This window comes from Lissotriton helveticus, chromosome 2_2, assembly GCF_964261635.1.
Source record: "Lissotriton helveticus chromosome 2_2, aLisHel1.1, whole genome shotgun sequence".
NCBI lineage: Eukaryota > Metazoa > Chordata > Amphibia > Caudata > Salamandridae > Lissotriton > Lissotriton helveticus.
Window position 1 is genome coordinate 186,212,802 of NC_136060.1, and position 18,871 is coordinate 186,231,672.

The 18,871-nt window shown below is 42.0% G+C and overlaps 1 protein-coding gene across 1 annotated transcript in view; it reads left to right on the forward strand.

The window, feature by feature from the left end:
• UGDH (UDP-glucose 6-dehydrogenase) overlaps positions 1-18,871 on the forward strand; it is a 91,228-nt gene that overhangs the window by 54,101 nt on the left and 18,256 nt on the right. The window contains exons 9-11 of the mRNA XM_078678317.1: positions 2,206-2,339; positions 15,335-15,426; positions 15,529-15,639. Coding sequence (XP_078534443.1) covers positions 2,206-2,339; positions 15,335-15,426; positions 15,529-15,639 — 337 coding nt within the window. The remainder of the gene's footprint in view (positions 1-2,205; positions 2,340-15,334; positions 15,427-15,528; positions 15,640-18,871) is intronic.

Consider the following 18,871-nt stretch of genomic DNA (forward strand, 5'->3'; position numbering starts at 1 on the left):
ACATACATACCAAGAACTTCGTTGCTACACCAGGAAACTGGAAGTAAAAAACGAACCGGACCCAACCAGGTATATTTAGCGCGTATTTTATTCGTGCAACCTCTCGTCCGCCATGATGCGTTTCGGGCCCTGGAGCCCTTGATCACATGACATGGTCGTTTTCACCTCGTGATTTTAAAGTACAGGTAATGGTCACATGATCCCGGGCCTATAGACATAAACAACATACTTCAGCCTAATCCACAGCTTTTGACCGTAATCTATGTACTGTATGATGTTGCATTAATTTTTCAATACATCATGATTACATTTTTTACAACCTCCTTATTGCTGTAACTCCAGACCTGTGTGCAAAATTCACAATAGATAAAATATATGTATATAAATATGTGCAAAGTTGCTGAATTATAAAACATTGAGTAACCTCCATCTTGTTAATGATAAAAATTATACAACAATATTTCATTATATATACACATTTTCATATTTTTCAAAAAACCTGAATACCAATATATAATACATTGAATTCATTAATATCACTTTTGATAAAGATTTGTGCAAAATCTGCCTCTAATGTGCAAATATTCGCTAATCTAAAATCTATTTAGTCTGGATTTTATTATACAGAAAGGGAGGGTAGATAGTACAGCGCCCAAGTGGGCTCAGTTGGTTTGTGGATTACTGCTACTACACTGCCCGGGAGGTCAATTTGTACCCTGTACCTTTATACTTAAGAAAAGATTGTGTGGTTTCCCATAGTGACAAATTAAATTAAAATGTTTTTATAAAAAAGCAGTTGTTGTTGTTTAAGTTTGATGACCTCACTTATTCAAATTTCCAATGGACATGGGCTGACTTGGACCAATCTATACCGGATGTCATTTTCAGTTACTATTTATAGACATGTGTACAGGTCTTCCGTCGCATTGAGGCCATTTGGTGTCTTGGTGTCAAGCTCAAGAATATATCTGGTTTCAAGTAATCTTAAATGTGCTTCCCTGTTACCCCCTCTGCGGAGCGGCAGCACCATGTCTATGGCGTAATACTTGAGGCAGTTCAAGTCTCCTCTGTGGCACAGGTTGACATGTCTCGCCACAGGGTAAGCTTCGTCTTTGTTTACCGCTCTCATGTGTTGTAGTATGCGCTTATGTACTTGTAGCTTTGTGCTACCCACGTAGCATAGCCCACAAATGCATTCCAACACATTAATGACATAATCTGATTTGCATGTCATTTTTTTGGTAATTGAGATTGGGGCCTCACTGAATGGGGACATGTAAGATGTTTTGTTTTTCCCTATGGTGCATGCCTTGCACACGGCGCACTTTAAGAAACCTTTACTTTTCTTGAGCCAGTTATCCCTGTTTACTATTTCCGGGCTACTTTTCACCAGCATGTCATTCATTGATTTGGCACGACTGTAGGTTATTGCTGGGTAATTCGCCAATGTTTTGCCTATCACCGGATCCCCTGTGATTATGGGCCAGTTCTTTCTGACAATCTTTTGTAGTTGTCTATGTTGGCGACTATACTCAGTAATGAGTCTAGGTTGGCTACCCACACTGATTGTCGCTGTGTTTTTTGCCTCAGTAATGCCTTCTACGCTGGGAAAGGTATTAACTTTGTTTGCCCTTAGCATTGCCTTTTGCACCAAGCTCTCTGCATAGCCCCTTTCTAGGAACCTTGTTTTGCTGTCGTTTTGTGCTTTTAAACAGGCATTGTCTGTACTGCAAATTCTTCTGATCCTCAGCATCTCCCCGTAAGGGATGCTTCGGATCAGATGGTTGGGGTGGTATATATTTATATATAATTTGTCCTTAACCAGCCAACTATTTTTGCTGTATCTTTACCATGCTCTTGTCCACTCTAGCAGTACCTGTTAATTCTGCTCGCCACTCCCTTTTGCTACATTGTTTCTGACTTCTTGTACCTAGTCCGATGTAGATCTGATAATATTAGGACCAAAAATAGTCCTGCATTGAGGCAGTCTAAATTGAGAAGTTTTAAATTTCAGAACATTTTCTAAGCCATGCAAACAGAAGCATAAGAAAGTTAATAGATTTACGGTAATAGTTTTTTAAAGAAAAAAGCTTGCAAAATAATAGCACAGAACCACATATTTGTTTTTTCAAAACGTGTGATGCCCCCTTAAACCCCCCGCTTTTTGAGGGGCTGTAACAAATGATTATTTATACATTTCCTTAGGGAGTCCTCCAGTATCTATATCAGCAAGTACCTGATGGATGAAGGAGCTAAGCTGCATATATATGATCCTAAAGTACCAAGAGAGCAAATCATTTTGGATCTCTCTCATCCTGGGGTCTCCGGAGATGACAGAGGTAAGTAATGCAATACCGTATATCTGTATGTATTAATTTGTTTAGTATTCATAAGTAATTAAGTGCACTGTGTGCGTGCATTACTGAAGACACTGATGTAATTTCAAAAATAAAGGGCTGGTGCCACATAATCTCACAAACTCAACAGGATCACTTCAGTTTTAATCTACTAACTGTTTATGGATGTGACCGCATTACACAAATATCCTGCAATACATAAATAGACATTTCTATCTAAGGAATGACTGAAACCCAAGAGGGTGGCGAACAAATTACTCTCCGCATACAGTCTGAAAAGAGATGGGATTACGAATTCTGCAGTTGTCACACCAGGAATGAGATTTGCATTCCATTTATGTGAAACAGAGCTCTCTCACTGTTCTAAGGAACAGGTTTGGTGGGGGTCGACGACAATGGGTTGTAGACTGTTCGTTAACCAAAGACTGACATTAGTATTTACACTGAAAGGAACATCGTAATGGCGATCCAACTAACTCATGAAGCATGCTAAGTGAGCCCTGATGTTTGTGGTGTGCACAGAGTCCACCTATCTATATCTTGCTGCTCGTGAGTTATGGTCTTATACAAAACCTAAATGTATTACATTTTTGGATTATATCTCATCTGCTTGTCCATTCCTTTCTTATTTTGGCAGCATTCTGACAAATAGCCCGCTGCCTGGCTAAATTCTGTCAAAGAGGATCCCTATTGATGACAAACTGTTCACTTAGTTGTGTTTGCTTCTGGCACTTTCCAAAATTTCTAGGATAGTTTCATGAACTCCAGCTAATTAATCGCCACCATGAAACAGCTTTGTGGCTCCCTTTTGCCAATTTATTTTCACCACAAATTCAGGGTCAGATGATGGGGGGAAAAAAATCATTCATGAGAATCTTGGTATTCAATGAGTACATCCACCATCCCAAAATACCCTCATTTTCAGTATGAATAAGGCATATTTGAAGTGGGCTGTCAACATTCATGACGTCAGGCTCAGAATAGGTGTAGCAAGTAAAGATAAAGACTGACTAGCATTCATTTAACCACCAGAGACCGTGCCTTTACACAGAAGAATAGAGGTAAATTAAAGACTGCATGCCAATATCAGTTCGCCAACAAGCGCAATGTATACAAACTGAAGGATTATAGTTCGATTTAGGCACGGCTGAGAGACTTGAGTAGGCAGGCACTAGCAATGCAGAATTGGATGAAGAAGAGAAGACATGATAATTAACTGATTTGTTGGAGTGACTGGCATTTATTCAGAAATGTACAGAACCTCAAAAATGCTAAACCACTGTGAAGTGTGGCACTGGTAGCTCGGAGGCCTGCTTTATGACACTGATGGGTAATTTCATGGGAGGGTCTGATTGTTTGAGGGTTCAGAGTGGGAGGGAGACGGTCACTAATCGTGGAGTAAGGGACATGAGACCTATGAAGGACAAAAGTAGAGTATTTGCATGGGCATAGCTTACAAAAATATAGATAGATGTACCTTCAGTAGGCGATAATGCAGTGTACTCCATATCATGGTAATTGCAAGATCTATCACTATGGGTGGGCAATGTCCACTGCATGAAGAGAAGAGCAATATACCTGGCTTGCCTGGGAGCATAATTTTACTGATAATGTGTAAATATTGACACTTTTGGAGGGGACACTTCAGCTTTGGGGAGAAACTGACCTGGGAGCTCTCTCCCGAGTCCAGGTCCGCCGCAGCACCAGCGCTGCCTTACCGCCGCCCATACCGGGCTTCCTTGCAGCAGGAGACCAGGGACTACATCCCCCAGCACCACTAGCGCAGAGGAAGGCGCGCACATCCTGTCCCGCCCCCGGAGGTGCTCAGAAAAACGGCGCGAGCCCCGGGGGAGCGGGGGACACTTCAGCTTTTGGGAGAAACTGACCTGGGAGCTCTCTCCCGAGTCCAGGTCTGCCGCAGCACCAGCGCTGCCTTACCGCCGCCCATACCGGGCTTCCTTGCAGCAGGAGACCAGGGACTACATCCCCCAGCACCACTAGCGCAGAGGAAGGCGCGCACATCCTGTCCCGCCCCCGGAGGTGCTCAGAAAAACAGCGCGAGCCGCGGGGGACACTTCAGCTTTGGGGAGAAACTGACCTGGGAGCTCTCTCCCGAGTCCAGGTCCGCCGCAGCACCAGCGCTGCCTTACCGCCGCCCATACCGGGCTTCCTTGCAGCAGGAGACCAGGGACTACATCCCCCAGCACCACTAGCGCAGAGGAAGGCGCGCACATCCTGTCCCGCCCCCAGAAGTGCTCAGAAAAACAGCGCGAGCCCTGGGGGAGCGGGGGACACTTCAGCTTTGGGGAGAAACTGACCTGGGAGCTCTCTCCCGAGTCCAGGTCCGCCGCAGCACCAGCGCTGCCTTACCGCCGCCCATACCGGGCTTCCTTGCAGCAGGAGACCAGGGACTACATCCCCCAGCACCACTAGCGCAGAGGAAGGCGCGCACATCCTGTCCCGCCCCCGGAGGTGCTCAGAAAAACAGCGCGAGCCACCGCGTCGCGGGTACGCGCGCGGTTTGTCGCCCGGGGCTAAGCCCGGGCAAAGGGCGGGCCCTCTACGGCCCTCAGCGGAACGAGAAGGACGGGGACGGGCCAGACCCCTTGGCATTTCCGCTAAAGAAGGTATAGTGCCCATTCTCGTTTTTATAGAAGATTCAAGGTTATCTTGTTCTATCAACTTAGCCATATTACAGAAAGTATGACTTCCACGGGGGCCTATCCAATCTTCTTTCAAAAAGGTCGCACGGGACAGGAATTGCACATGTTCACTCAGAGCCATCTGACCCCCATCACAATTAGATACAGATTCTGATGTCTGTCGTCAACTCCTTGATCCAATTCCAACCCTCCGACAATCCTCTGTCAGGAAAGGAAAAGTGTCTTATTGGGAGGAATTAAATGCTTTGTGCGGGACAGATTTTATTCCAGTTACAGCCCCTTCCCCCGTAAAAGGCTTTTCTATCGACCCTCGTGCAGACAAACCTTGTGAGTTGCCCCCATCATCCAAAGAGGATAGTAGCCAAGTTACTGGACTGACACAGGGCTATGGTGCAAAAAGGAAGCACGCTTCATCGCTCGCCATCAATCCTACCCCATCCAAGGTGCACACTGGAATTTTGGAGGACGAAGTAGCATCCCCTCACCTACAACTACTGCCTCACTTCGAATTGATGTTAAAATCTGTACTATCACCCCTGCTTGACCAAATCAACATCTTAGGGGATAGGTTGACAAGCCTAGAGACTATTATTAAAGCCAATTCTTTCCCACCTGCTAAGATTGTTATACCCAATTCTTCCACTTCTCATACTGTCCCCAAAGTGCCTCTAACTATAAACACTGTCCCAACGGCAAGTCAATCTCACAACTGTTTACCTAATACCGTTACTAAAACCGCCCATACATCTGTACGACCTCCTAAAAGAAAATCTCCAATTGCCACCAAAATTCCTCGTAAATCTAATTCTTCTGCTACTAGAGCAGAACTTAACAGAGCAGCTTGTATAAATTTGCCTCCAGAAGCAGCACCCTTTGTGCTTGTTCTTGCAGGAGTACCTCCACCTACCCACGGGAAACCCGAAAGCCAACAGGACCTATTTCACAAAGTTCGGTTTTGGCTATCAAAAAATAGACCCCTCCCACCAAATAAAAACGGTGGCATCCTGAGCGTCAGAAGGGTGGGTTTGCTGGGGTCATCAGCTAAAGAAATTCCCGGGGACTTAATTCTAGTCAAATTTAGGGACAGGCACACAGTCCCCTATTTGCGATCCTCCAAGCCCCATGAAAAAGATGGCTCCATCTCCCTTTGGGATCTCTATGATTTTTACCCGAGTACCCCACCTATCCCCTTACCAAGATCAACAGACCCACGTAATTATCTGTTAGGAAGGGATCCTATTAATTATCAACTCTCCTACCCCTATTAGATCAGCTCTAGTTATGAGAAACCGGTAGTAAATGTAAATGGAAAACAGTATCATGTAAATATGTACCGTGGTTTTTATTGCAGCTTGCATTTTTTATATTGATGTATACTTTTATGATTTCTTCGTGAAATCGAAATAAAGTTATTTGACTCTGACACTTTTGGTCTTTGTTCATGATTGCATGATAAAGTGCTAAAAAAGAAAATAATTACAGTTGAAGGCGAGTTTATGGTTATGGTCTGGGGGTTCAGGACAAAGGGGTCTTCTTTAAGGATTTAGATTATTTCTAAGTTGCGTTATAAACCGTAGTCTATGGATAGTACACTATTTCCAGATATTGCCACGTGTACCCCTAGAGCCTGTCCTTGATTACTTTAATGGGATATGCTTGGAATTTCAATCAAGGCCAATCCTGTTGTCCGACTTAACCGCATGCATGCGGGGCGAATTCCGCCCGTACGCTGGCTTTTTTAATATCGCACTTTACATGACGAGCTGGGCTCGTCATGAGCGTGCGAGGAGGCTACGCCATGACGAGCCCAGCTCGTCATGAGCGTCGAAGGGGTTAAGGTTCTCAACCTTCTTTGTGCTCAACAGTTTTTGTAGACCCCTTCCTTTTAAAATGGGCTATACAGGTTAGACATTTTTGTCAAAACACATTTTGACTATACAACAAAAACTTCTATTTCTCTATCAAGGATAGTTTAACTGCGTCTGTCACCTTGTTACCTTCCAAATTATGGCAGTCGTAGAACTTAAATTCGGAAACCAAGGCACGTCTTTTAAGATGTATATGGAATGTTAATATTGCAAGCATGGCTTGACTCAAATTTGAAGGTAGTCAGACTTGCGCTGACTTAACTTTACTGTTTGAGAGTCCAGTTACAAATTTAATGCAAATTTTAGTATAACATTATACTTACAAGAAGTAGTATAGATTAAGCAGTGGCAATTAGTCAATCACCTAGAGTCTGCTCCAATTTAAGTCTCATATAAAAGCTATTTTTGTTTTACCAACTAGAAGGGTCATTTTTATGGCTATACTATGATCTCTCCTTACCTCTTCAGCATGGGTAGTCGTTAGAACAGTGCTAGTTGGACTTTCTCTTGAATGCAATATATGAACATTTTTCACTAGATGTCCTGACCGTCAATAAAGCTCCCAACTTGGATTACTGCAGTCTAGTGAGTTTGAGAAACTAAATTCTAATTTGCATAAACTACCTACATCTTGGTCTTGTTTCCAAGAGCAGATATATACAAATTTGGAATATGGCTCCTGCTACCTATAGCAGAATCCACTTGGAGGGATATATGTGAAGTAGCTGTCTGCTTTTCTCTTTGCATTCAGAGTGAAGATGCTTTTCCAGATCGGTATGCCAAAGCATGTGCTCAGCTTTCCAATCTTTTTTCAATAAAATGCGGAGGGAAAGCTACTTTTCTCCATGTTTGGAGAAATTTCACCACAGAGTAAAACCAGCTAGAAGCAAATGTTAATTACATGTGTATGCAAGGTTTAACGATTTAGAATTATTATCCTTGGATGTGCCAACATATGTACCTTGACAATCCATATATTTTCAAAGTACGTAGAAATGGAGTTAAGAATAGTAACTCTATATGTACCTTGACAGTGTTGTGGTAGTCAATACTTTTGCAGCACAGTATATTTGTACACCATAGTCTAACTTATAACTGCATATGCATTTCCCATTTGTCCCTGCAACTTTGAATCACATGTTTCCAACAGTTAAAATACTAGAAATGGTGGATTTATGTATCTGTTAGGCTGGAGTATTTGTATGTTAGGCTGGAGTATTTGTATCGCTGCTTTCGAGGCTTAGGCCAAGATATACTGATAGCACTGCCCTTCAACCTAGAACTGGTAAATTTCCGTGAATGTAGTTTTTTTAATGTATACTGTCTACGTTCTGCCACATAGACAGGCTTATGCGCTCAGGTCCTGGATGTGTGAGATTCCTGGTTATCTGATTTGGGCTCATCTCATGTTTTTGGACCTTCACCATCATTTGGGAATTTCCTAAAACTTTCTTTACCTACTTTCCATGTTTATATTTTGCGCTAAATAGACGCTGGTTTCAATTATAGTCGAGGAAGAGGGAGATTTTTTAGCACTTTGTGCCTAGAGAGGCCATATCTGGCTGGTATAAGCACTATAAGAACAATCAAGTGTTTTAATTGATTGTATCACTTTATATAATATTTAACTATGTATTATTCTTCTTAAAACGTAATAAAAAAAATTCTTGAACAAAAAAAAAGAACAATCAAGTACTATAACAGTATTTTTATAGATTAACCACAAGCTCATCTTTTAGGTTAAAGACAAGTCTGTCTTTTATTGGTGGATTTGTCTGATGTGGTGACCTGTGGGGTGAACTGTGGTGGACTACAGGTAATGATTCCGGATGTATTGCCTCCCCATCATTTTTCATTCTCTATTGGAGGTTGATGCCTTGAGTAAGGACTGCACATCTTCACCCCCCCTGCCCCCTTATTTCTAACCCCCTCTTCAGTGCACTGAAGCTTCCATTAGATGCCTCTAGCACAGTTACCATAGAACACGAAGTATATTTGTCATAAAACACGAAAACATGAGAGAGTGGGCATAGTGCTTGCAAGGCGCTGTATTGCTATCCATTGGGCACGTTCAGTGCCTCCAACGTAGGTAAATGGAAAGCTGACTTGTTGGAATGGGCGGTGGCAGAAGAGTGTAGACTCAAGAAGATACATACAGATAAACACGCAGAAAGAGAGTGCGGTGGTGGACCAAATAGGAGAGGACGGTGGACTAGAGAAAGATGGCTCAGCCCTGGATCACCCGTGGTTGTGGAGCAGCCCCCCACCCCCCTAGTAATGGCAGATGACTGGGGGGGGGGGGGGTGCTGGAGAAACTCTAGTGTAGTTGAGTGGCATCCTCTGGCCCCCCACCCTTTTGAGTACGATCTAACTTTTAGGATAGAGACCGTAGATGGTATGTCTGAGAGACCGGAGAGTGAATGTCAGGTGACCTCTGTTTGCTGATGTACGCCTTCCGGATGTTATGCATGAGCGTGTCTCTCCCTCATCTCCCCCCCCCCAACCCCACTTTTCCCCTCCTTTGCCTGCGCAAAACCAGTGATGGTACATTTTGCAGGTTGTTTTTCTTGGGGTCCTGAGCTGGGGAGACACTGTACTTATGCTGCAAGTATGTTTTTTTTAAAAATTGACCCGGGTTTCAGACCGGGGTTTTTATTTCATTTATTTGGCGTTTTCTATAGCGCGAACAAGAACCAATATTTGGGTGTCTGAGCCCTTTATATTTCAATCACTTGTAAAAGCCCTAGAAATATAGTTCTATAACGTCAAGAACATGTATACGTATTCCAATAACATTGGCATGTGCTTATCTATATACAAATCACATAAAATGAAGAATAATAGAATCATTAGATTATAGTAAAGCCTGTCATATCGTAGTTAAATTTAAAATAAGACCACTCTTGAGGTCTCAGCTATTCACATTGGTTATAGTATTGCTAGCCTAGTCAAATATCACTGGATTGGTCGAGGTACCTGACCATAGACAACATCACTGTTGGTAGCCGAGGGACTAACTGTAACCCCTTAGCTGAAGATAGCCAATTGAGCTCAATCCATGCCAGTAGATTGATTTAAGAAGTGAACAGATTCTTTGTTCTGCTATTAGGAGTATGATAGTCCTGCTCACTATAGCTTACTTGAACAGCTGAGTGAAGATGATCTCCGGGATGACTGAAGATTTCTCAAAAGTTTTAGTAATCCCTGTTGAATGTTATAGGAGCAATCTTACCCATCAGAAAGGTTTTAGTCTCCTTTTTGAATCGTAGAGTATCTGTGATTCTTTTAATATTCGGGGAGAGCGAATTCTAGATCCTTGGTGCAGCCCCTGTGAACGCTCTATTGTATGTTCTTTTCTTACGGAAGAGTGCTGGTTTCAGTAAAAACTCTGCAGATCTCCTTGAGGGTCTACTGCTTCCAGACAGCGTAATTTTATGGGCCAGGTAATGTGGAGTTTTGTGGTGTATTACCTTGTGTGTAATACATGCAATCTTTAGCTCTATTCTTGCCTCGTACGGCAGCCATTTGATCACTTTCAGATGTGGAGTGATGTGGTTGAATTGTTTTGAATCCCGTTCTAAGTCTAGTTGCTGCATTGAGACAAGCTTTTAGGGGAGCTGTTGAGATCTTAGAAAGCCCTGATAGAGTTGCGCATCCATACTCCATTTTTGATATTAACAGCGCCCGGACTGCCATTTTAAGATCATCAGAATTGATGAATGGCTTCAATTTTCTGAGGTAACTCAGATGGAAACGAGCGCTTTTTGCCATTGTGTTGATGTGGGTTCGCATGTTTAATTCTTTGTCCCGCTTGATTGCAAGAGACTTGGTTGAGTCAACTATAATTAGGGGAATGTTTAGCGCAGTGATAATCTTGGTCCATTCCTTAATCCTGGTTGAACTTTTAGGGGGGAGATCAGAAGGAACTCGTTTTTTTGCGAGTTGAGCTTAAGATGATTGTCAGCTAGCCATTCAATGGTTCTCTGTAATGCGTGGTTCATTATGTTGATCTCTTCTGGGGATGAAATCTTCATATACAGCTGGGTGTTGTCTGCATATATGTGAAAGGAAATGTCAGCCAGTTGTAATACTTCTGTCTGTTAATGGTTCGATGTACAGATTGAATAGTGAAGGGGATAGAGTTTATCCTTGTGGGACCCCTATTTTAATCGGCGATGGCGGGGATAGCTTGTTGTTGGTGGTGGTATGTAATGTATGATTTACTTACTACAAAATGTTAATAAATATTGGGCAAAAAAATAAAACAAGAGGTTGTGTCTATTAGCATTTTCTCTGTGAAATGTGCTCTAAAGGAAATGTTTTGCTTCACAAGCTCAGGGTTTTGAAGACGTTTTATTTTGTAGGCCAGTGACAGGTCGTTTAGCATTCCTTTCATTGATTGAAAGGGTTTCTGTCCTCACCATTGCCGTGCTGCAGTGTTTTCTGCATCTTTGGAGGATTATTTAAAAAATATGTACATATTATGGCGGCCTAGTTTGGGCTTGATCAGGCCGCCTAAACTAGAGTGGAATGAATGGCTGTCATTTGTGGAAAAGTGGAGTTGGTGCTTAAAGGTACTAATGACATTTTTGATAGGAGGGTTTTAGATGCTGCATGTCAAACCAGACGCCTTAGTTTGTGATTTGGTCTGACTGTAGAAGATGATCAGAATGAAGCTTGAAGTGGCAGAGTATTATATTATGGCAGACATCTCTGTATAGTCCGTCAGAAGCAATCTGGCTCCTTGTTTGTTTCATAGTGCAGTAATCTCCAGAAATAATTGTCTTAAATAGAGCAGCCAAGGCTTCTGCTGGTAATTATAGGCATGGTAAAAACGTGGGCTTCAGCACTCGATCGTTCTGTGCTACAGACTTAATTACAGTACCGGATCGGAAAGCCTGAAAAGATGTTTCTGCGTGCCAAAACTTAATACTGTTTGTTTTCACTCCATACAATTATTTTCTTTACATGTGGATTCTTCAATGGTGTCCTCTGTCGAAGTAAATACTCTTTGCCCTCCATTTGGAGCTTGTGAACATATTTATGCCTTCTATGAAGAAATGGTGCCTTGAGTATGCCCAGAACACCCTTCAGCATCCCACACGGATCCTTCTTTGTACTTCCTGCTAGAATTGATCAGTAGTTGTTTGCAGATTAACCAAATGGTTTATCTGTTAGGTGGGATGTCTAGCCAGAATTTGACTTGGAAGAGTGCAGTGCAACAGAATAGTTGATTGTTGTTTAGAGCGGCCCTGTTAGCTTGGGTACCCGTAACTCCAACAAGGAGTTATTTTTGTACAAGCCATAAATAAATGGGTATATAAAATAGGAATGCGCCTCTCCATAGATGTTTACTGTCAGTAAGCACACCTGGGAGGATAGTGTGTAGGTGCAACAGCACAGGTGTGGTGCAGTAGGGAGATGGGCAGAACAGAAAGGCTGCTTGTTTTCCAAGAGATAAGAAAAGTGTGTTTAGGTGCAGTAGCCAGACAGAAGTCAAGGGTGATGAAAGCTGATTCTGATGATTACAAGGGATACATGAGTGCTCACTAAGTATTGCGAAGGAAATGTCAGCAGTACTGTGCACTAGATATAGGCCAATGAAAAAAAGAATTTACTTAACAGGATTATATGTGTAGTGGGGTAAAGATGGCAGACGACCTGCTGATCTAAAGTGGTTTGTTGACTTGGTGATCTGACGCAAGGTACAGGTGTATGCATCCGTTTATAAAACTGCTAGCCAGGGTCTAAAAAAAGTAAAGGTATTTGACCATTTGGTGGTTGTCCTTAGTGAGAATATAATGACTGTATGTCGCCTGCAGAGTTTTTCAAGTGCATGAAATTGCTTACATTCTGATCCATATACCTTCGAGTATGTAGCATACATACAAAGATTTGGGAACATTTTTGAGGGGGGAAATGTATTCCCATATGAATTTCCAATCAAATGGAGGTCCTTTAAAGAAGACAAAAAGCTAAACTAACATCACTGTAGCTTAAAAATCATCTAAATTCTTCCGTCTGGCACCATACTGAAAATAAAAATTGGTTGGTAGGTGCTCTTTTACAAGAGGGTAGTGGGGTTCTCACTTTAAAAAAGTAGAAACCTATCACTATGGGAGATTTATTCTTCAATGTGTAAGTTGTACTGAAAATTTACAATCTAATGATTTTTGCAGAAAAGTACCCTTGTTGTTCCATCAAAATGTAGAACTTTGAGCATACCTGTAATTAAACTCCTCTTCGATACCTGGTGCACCCAAAACACATTTTGTTTTGGCACCATCTTTAGATTGTTTCTTTTGGTAGGTCATAAGGGTTCTGAGAAAGACGGTGACTTTGGCATTACGATCTTCTGAGCTATGAAAGGTCACTTTTGGAAACGGGCTTGTTCAGGCAGTTGAATTGGTTGTGTGAGGTTTTCTCAGCCTTTACTTTTGAGCACGAAGAAAAGAACTTGAAGTATAGTACTTGGTGTAATAAACGATTCGCTGTGATAACGGCAGTTCCAAAATCTGCAATTGATGTTTGCCACAAGATTGCAATGGCTTGGGCCAGATGTAAGAATTTTCACTAGCAAACTCTGCGATACGCAAAAGAACAAGGCTTGCAACAACAAAATGGTAGTTTCAATTTACTGAACCAATTTTTTGCGTAGGAAAAGCCTTTCTGACTTGCAAATTAGGTTTTGCAACACATTCTGAATCACAACTAGGAAGGAGCGCGAAAGCAGCATTCCCTCCTATTTTCGAGTCACAATGGTATTTACCATTGGTTTGCAACCAAACCTATTGGCGCAAACGATTGATCTGTTATCCGTTCCTCAAAGGAAATGGCAACGGTTTTCCAATAGGGTAGATGTCCCAATGGTGAATCCTGTCAGGCAAACTCTGGGGCAACAGATACATTTTTTTTTTAAAGCGGCACTAGTTCCTTTAAGATGCAAGGGACACAAGCCACTTAAAAAAAGTTTCCAGTTAGTGAATGCAAATAATAGTCTGCATTGTCGCAGAGGATCAAAATTAGCGACCTGTCTATGTATTAATAATTAGACCGGTCATTCTGTAACAGCCCCCCACCTATCCACCTGCGATTCATGATTTTGCTATGTTACCATTCAAAACATGGGTCTCATCACAAAATCAAAGACCGTTTGCAAAACCAATTTTACACCCTATTTCTTCGTGCATTGTGCTCCCGTTCAGTTTGTGAGAGGTGCATACCTAAAATATTTATATTGTTAAGGCAGAAATGCAGGTATCTTATGTGAAGGGCCAAAGACAAAATTTATACAGATAAGGCAGAAAGGATCCTGACTTACTATTTCTACATTTCCTCCCAAATCAGGAAACAGTAAATAGTCAGGTGTGGGGGAGGGAAGCACGGGAGACCTACTTAGACTTGCAGAAAGCAATAGAACGCATGAAAAGAGAAGGCCTCAACGTCTGCAGATTCGAGGCATAAATCCTCTGATCTACATTCTGAAACGTGTGTCAAACAGCCAAGATTTCTACACTTCAGCATAGGGGATGGTAAAACAGACAATACTTTACATGTCGAAGATGAGGTTCAGATTCCACTGGACACTAAAACCGACCCTTATGGAAACACCTTTGACAGCATTTTAAAGAGGCTGTGCAGTCGGTTTCTACAATAACAGAGCAGTTTCTCAACAAGATTTCCGCAGCTGTTTTGTCTGAAGGCCTTTAATGTACCGTTAACACCAGTATGCTGGTTGCTAAGTTAAGGACAAGAAAAACAAAAAAGTGGTGGGTGAATTTCTTGAATTAATCTCAGCCACTTGTATTTACTCTGGGCCGCAATCCAGTCTTCTGTCCATGCCATCCGCCCTATTATGTTTATGTATAATAATGGATTCACGTTTTACCCACCTAAACTCCATGTGTGGTCCTAAATAATTGCTGTTCTAAGCATATAGTAGTAGCTTAAGTGCACAAATACAATCAGATTGTGGTGTCAGTTGGGGGTTTGGTCCAGGACAATGCCATCATAAGAGAGCCTACTTAACGACCTTTTGGCGAATGCCTGCTCTTTTAAACTCTGAACTAAACAAGTGAACTTTCCTGCCCCAACAACCACATAGCATGAATATACAAGAAATGTTCAGATATATAATCAAGCTGTTACAGGCAATTGTTTATTTATTGTTGGTAGTGAAGTTGTGTGGTAATTCTTAAACGCAAGGAGGGTGGCTCAGTAATACGAAAGCTTATGACTGACCAACCACTGCGCAGACAGACTGCGCCTTACATCTTACTCCAGGTCTGTAAATTAGATACCTTAATCTAGGTAATATCTTTATTGGGTTTTGAATTGAGTGAAGCACAATATTTACCTCTACAAAAGCACAAGTTTTTTTTTTTTGTTTTTTTACTACATTTGTTTTCCTGAAAAGCAATTTTATTAATCTGTCTTTCCCTTCTAGTATCTCAGTTGGTCCATATTACTAAGGATCCATATGAAGCCTGCAGCGGAGCCCACGCGGTTGTTATTTGCACGGAGTGGGATATGTTTAAGGTAAGGTGGCAGATGGAATTAACTCAGAAAATAAATTGGAAATATAGAAGGTTTACAATTCCATGGGCTGCTTCTTTACTTTTGATTTGTGGATCATTGCAGGAACTGGATTTTGAACGTATTCACAAAAAAATGCTGAAGCCAGCTTTCATCTTCGATGGCAGGCGAGTCTTAGACAATCTACACAGTGAGCTGCAAAATATTGGATTCCAGGTAACCTATGTTTCCTCTTTGTTTTTACCAAGTTGTCCACTTGTTGATTTAAAATAGTTGTTGTAATTGACCTAGAAGTGTATCGTAAGGGACCAGCCTGTGCACATTCGCCATCAGAATATTTATATTCGAGTGTCACTCACTGCTGTAATGAGCGGGTTGCTTTATTGGAGTGCTGTGCAAAGAGCTTGTCGCTTTCCAATGTGAATTTTTTTCTTTGACACTGTTAGCTAGAAGATGCCCTGATTGTAGCTTTTCTAACAGTTTTTGAACCTTTTATAAGAAATTCACTTACTGCTTTAAAGGACCTGGTGGGTCCTTGCCTTGTGGAAGCATTCTTTCCGATGCTGAGGTTTTTGAGGTAAATTGGGATCCTCATCTCGCTCTTTGTTGGTGATTGAGGTCGAAGCTGGTAACAGCAGTGGGATCTTCTTTGAGGAGGAAGGCTTCTGATTGCACCTGCTATTTCATAGGATGGGCTTCCCCTGATAGTGTTGTCACTGACAGCATGTGCTAGGGATAAAACCAGAAAGTACCTCCATGCTCCTCTAAGGAATAGGGTGATAAACAAAACAGAGTTCACACGGACCTTCGAGATCTGGAAGAGGAGGGATTGCTTTCTACTCGTAGGACCAAGGGAAAACCTTTGAGATCAAACAGGAATATGGGATCCCCACGAGGCAGAGTTCTTTCATTACCTCTAGATTCATCACAGCATCAAAGCACCCGCCACTAGAGCACCTACTCCTTTTTCCGAAATTCCTCCAGCGCCTCTCCTTCAAACACTTGGCCGCTAGTATCTACAGCATACTCGACACCCCAACATTGGCGGGTAAACTATTCTTCCATTTCCACTAGGAGAAAGATCTTAATATTGCATTAGATAACGAACAATGGCAAGGTGTTCCTCCATACTAATAATTTTGCCGGCCACACCCCAAGGCAGACACATCCTCTGAAAATACTGATTTGTTGGCACGTCACCTTATACCACCTCCAAAGTATCAATTCTACTTACCCTGAGACTTGCTGGCTTGGATGTGGAGGCACAGACTCCATTCTACACATCCTGTGGTCCTGCCCCCGCCTGGGTGACATTTGTGGAAGCTATCATTCTTGCAGTTTCCCAGATCAAGGGCCAGGCCCTAGACAAGCTCCCTGATTTCACCCTCGTGGAGATGCTATCCTCTCCTCTCTAATGCAGGCAGGAGAATGGCTACATATGCATGATTTCCAAACCGGTTTCAAATGACATGGACATTCAATAAAAAAAAGATCAGGAGACTAACCACCTCAACCATTTCCTTCAGCAAAGGAGGTAGTGGGATCACAGTTGTAGGAGTGTTCAGCCTGTTTTAAAACCGTTTATTTAATTTTTTTTTACCACAGTGCCTACTAAATGCCATAAACTTGAAAATCCCTCCACATAATCTCTTAGAGAAGAGATTCCAACCATCTCTAGCGGAAGACTATCCCACAGTTGCTGTTTTGCTCATTAGAGCAATCTTTGTCCAATCTTTCGCTTGACTTACCCTTTTCTGGTTTAAACGTTCAGTCTCATATTTCTGTTTGCTGTAATACGTAATGTTCTTGCTGGTCATTATCTCACTTTAAATAACGTGACTAGGTATTGGCTTTCAAGTTTAATCCAACATTTTAATCATGCTTTAATGCAGTTTGTTTTGTATTTAACAATGTTAAGCTAATTTCGGGGTTTCTTCAAACACATTTTATTGATTTTGAATGACGCGTAGATCAAATAACTCCCCACACCCACCCAAAGTACAATACTAATACTTGACATGCTGTAGATCCCTTGTCTCTCAGTGGCATAGCCCATCCCTTCCTCCCTGCCAGGAATCGGACAGTTAATACATCTCTTTTTTTATCTGAGTCACTGACAACTATCTGATTTGAGATTTACTATTGGATGTAGATCAAACCCGTATCTTTTCGGTTTACAATTCTGAATTCTAGCCCTTTTAGAAATTAAGGGACTTGCATGGTCTCTGGAATTACAAAAACTGTGAGCTTTCATTCAGATACACCAGGAGCAGTTCCCTACATTTATTCCCCTCCCCCAGTAAGTTTCAGGCTAGCCGTTCCATCGCCAGCAGTATTTTTCCAGTGAATAGCAAACATTTGTTCAGCGGCTAACAGCTTATTCACTACTAGCATCCAATCAGTTTTAGTAATCCCACCCAAAGATATTGGCTTCAGTCACGAGATTAAAATTACTGGATCAAATGGGACAGGATACCCAATGATACCTTTTATTCGACTTAAAACGTCTTTTTAGAAAATATTGTGTTTTTCCCACTTTGTATTGTGCTGCCTGATGAGGTCTGGATCAAAATGGATAACACTCTGGAATTAGTGATGCACGACGGCCACATTTAAATTCCCATGCTTGGACATTTCACCGTCTAAAAGCTGTATTCTTGCAACCCGTAATTACAAATTTTCCAGATATTGGTAATTCCAGGGGCTTGAATAACTAATCAGTATTCCAATATTCCTATGAATGAAGGCTTTAAATGTTAATAACTATAACCATTAATGTTCCGGCCTTGGATTCAGTCATTTCAAGGAGCCAAAGTTTTCAACATGCTTGACTTGCCCTCCGCATTTCACCAGGCCCTACTGCGTAAATTCTAATGCTGCTATTGCTTTTGTCACATTTTGGTACATACAGATTCATCATGATGCCATTTGGGCTAGTAACAGCTGGTTCTGTGTTCCAAAGAGTCCATTCTGTAAATTTCTTCAGGCCTGATAATTTCCCTGGGCAGTACTGCAGGTCGGGATACTTTCTGGACCGGGCAGCACGATTCAGTGATGGAGCATGCCACTTCGGTGGGATAGGGTCTGTGTATCTGAAAAACAATGCTCCCAATGGCCTGAATGGTCTCTTTGTTGAGAATATGACCAAGAGTACGCCTTTTCACAGAACTTCACACCTTTTTTTGCTGTTCTTCTGGAGGAAGTGTGCTGGACCGAAATTACTATCTTCCCCTCTTTTTGTGTACTGATTCCAGAAGGCTCTCAGGTCCAGTGCCTCCTGCGTGAACATTTTTCTGTAGGCAAAGCCACGTGTAAAAGTAGAGGCCTCAAGCAATTCTTCTAGTTGGGAGCAATATGCAGAACACTAGTCACTAGACTATGTATATTCATCTTCCTGGTATCAGCCTTCTCTCCGGTCATGTAGCATTTTCTTACATCTGTCTTGGGA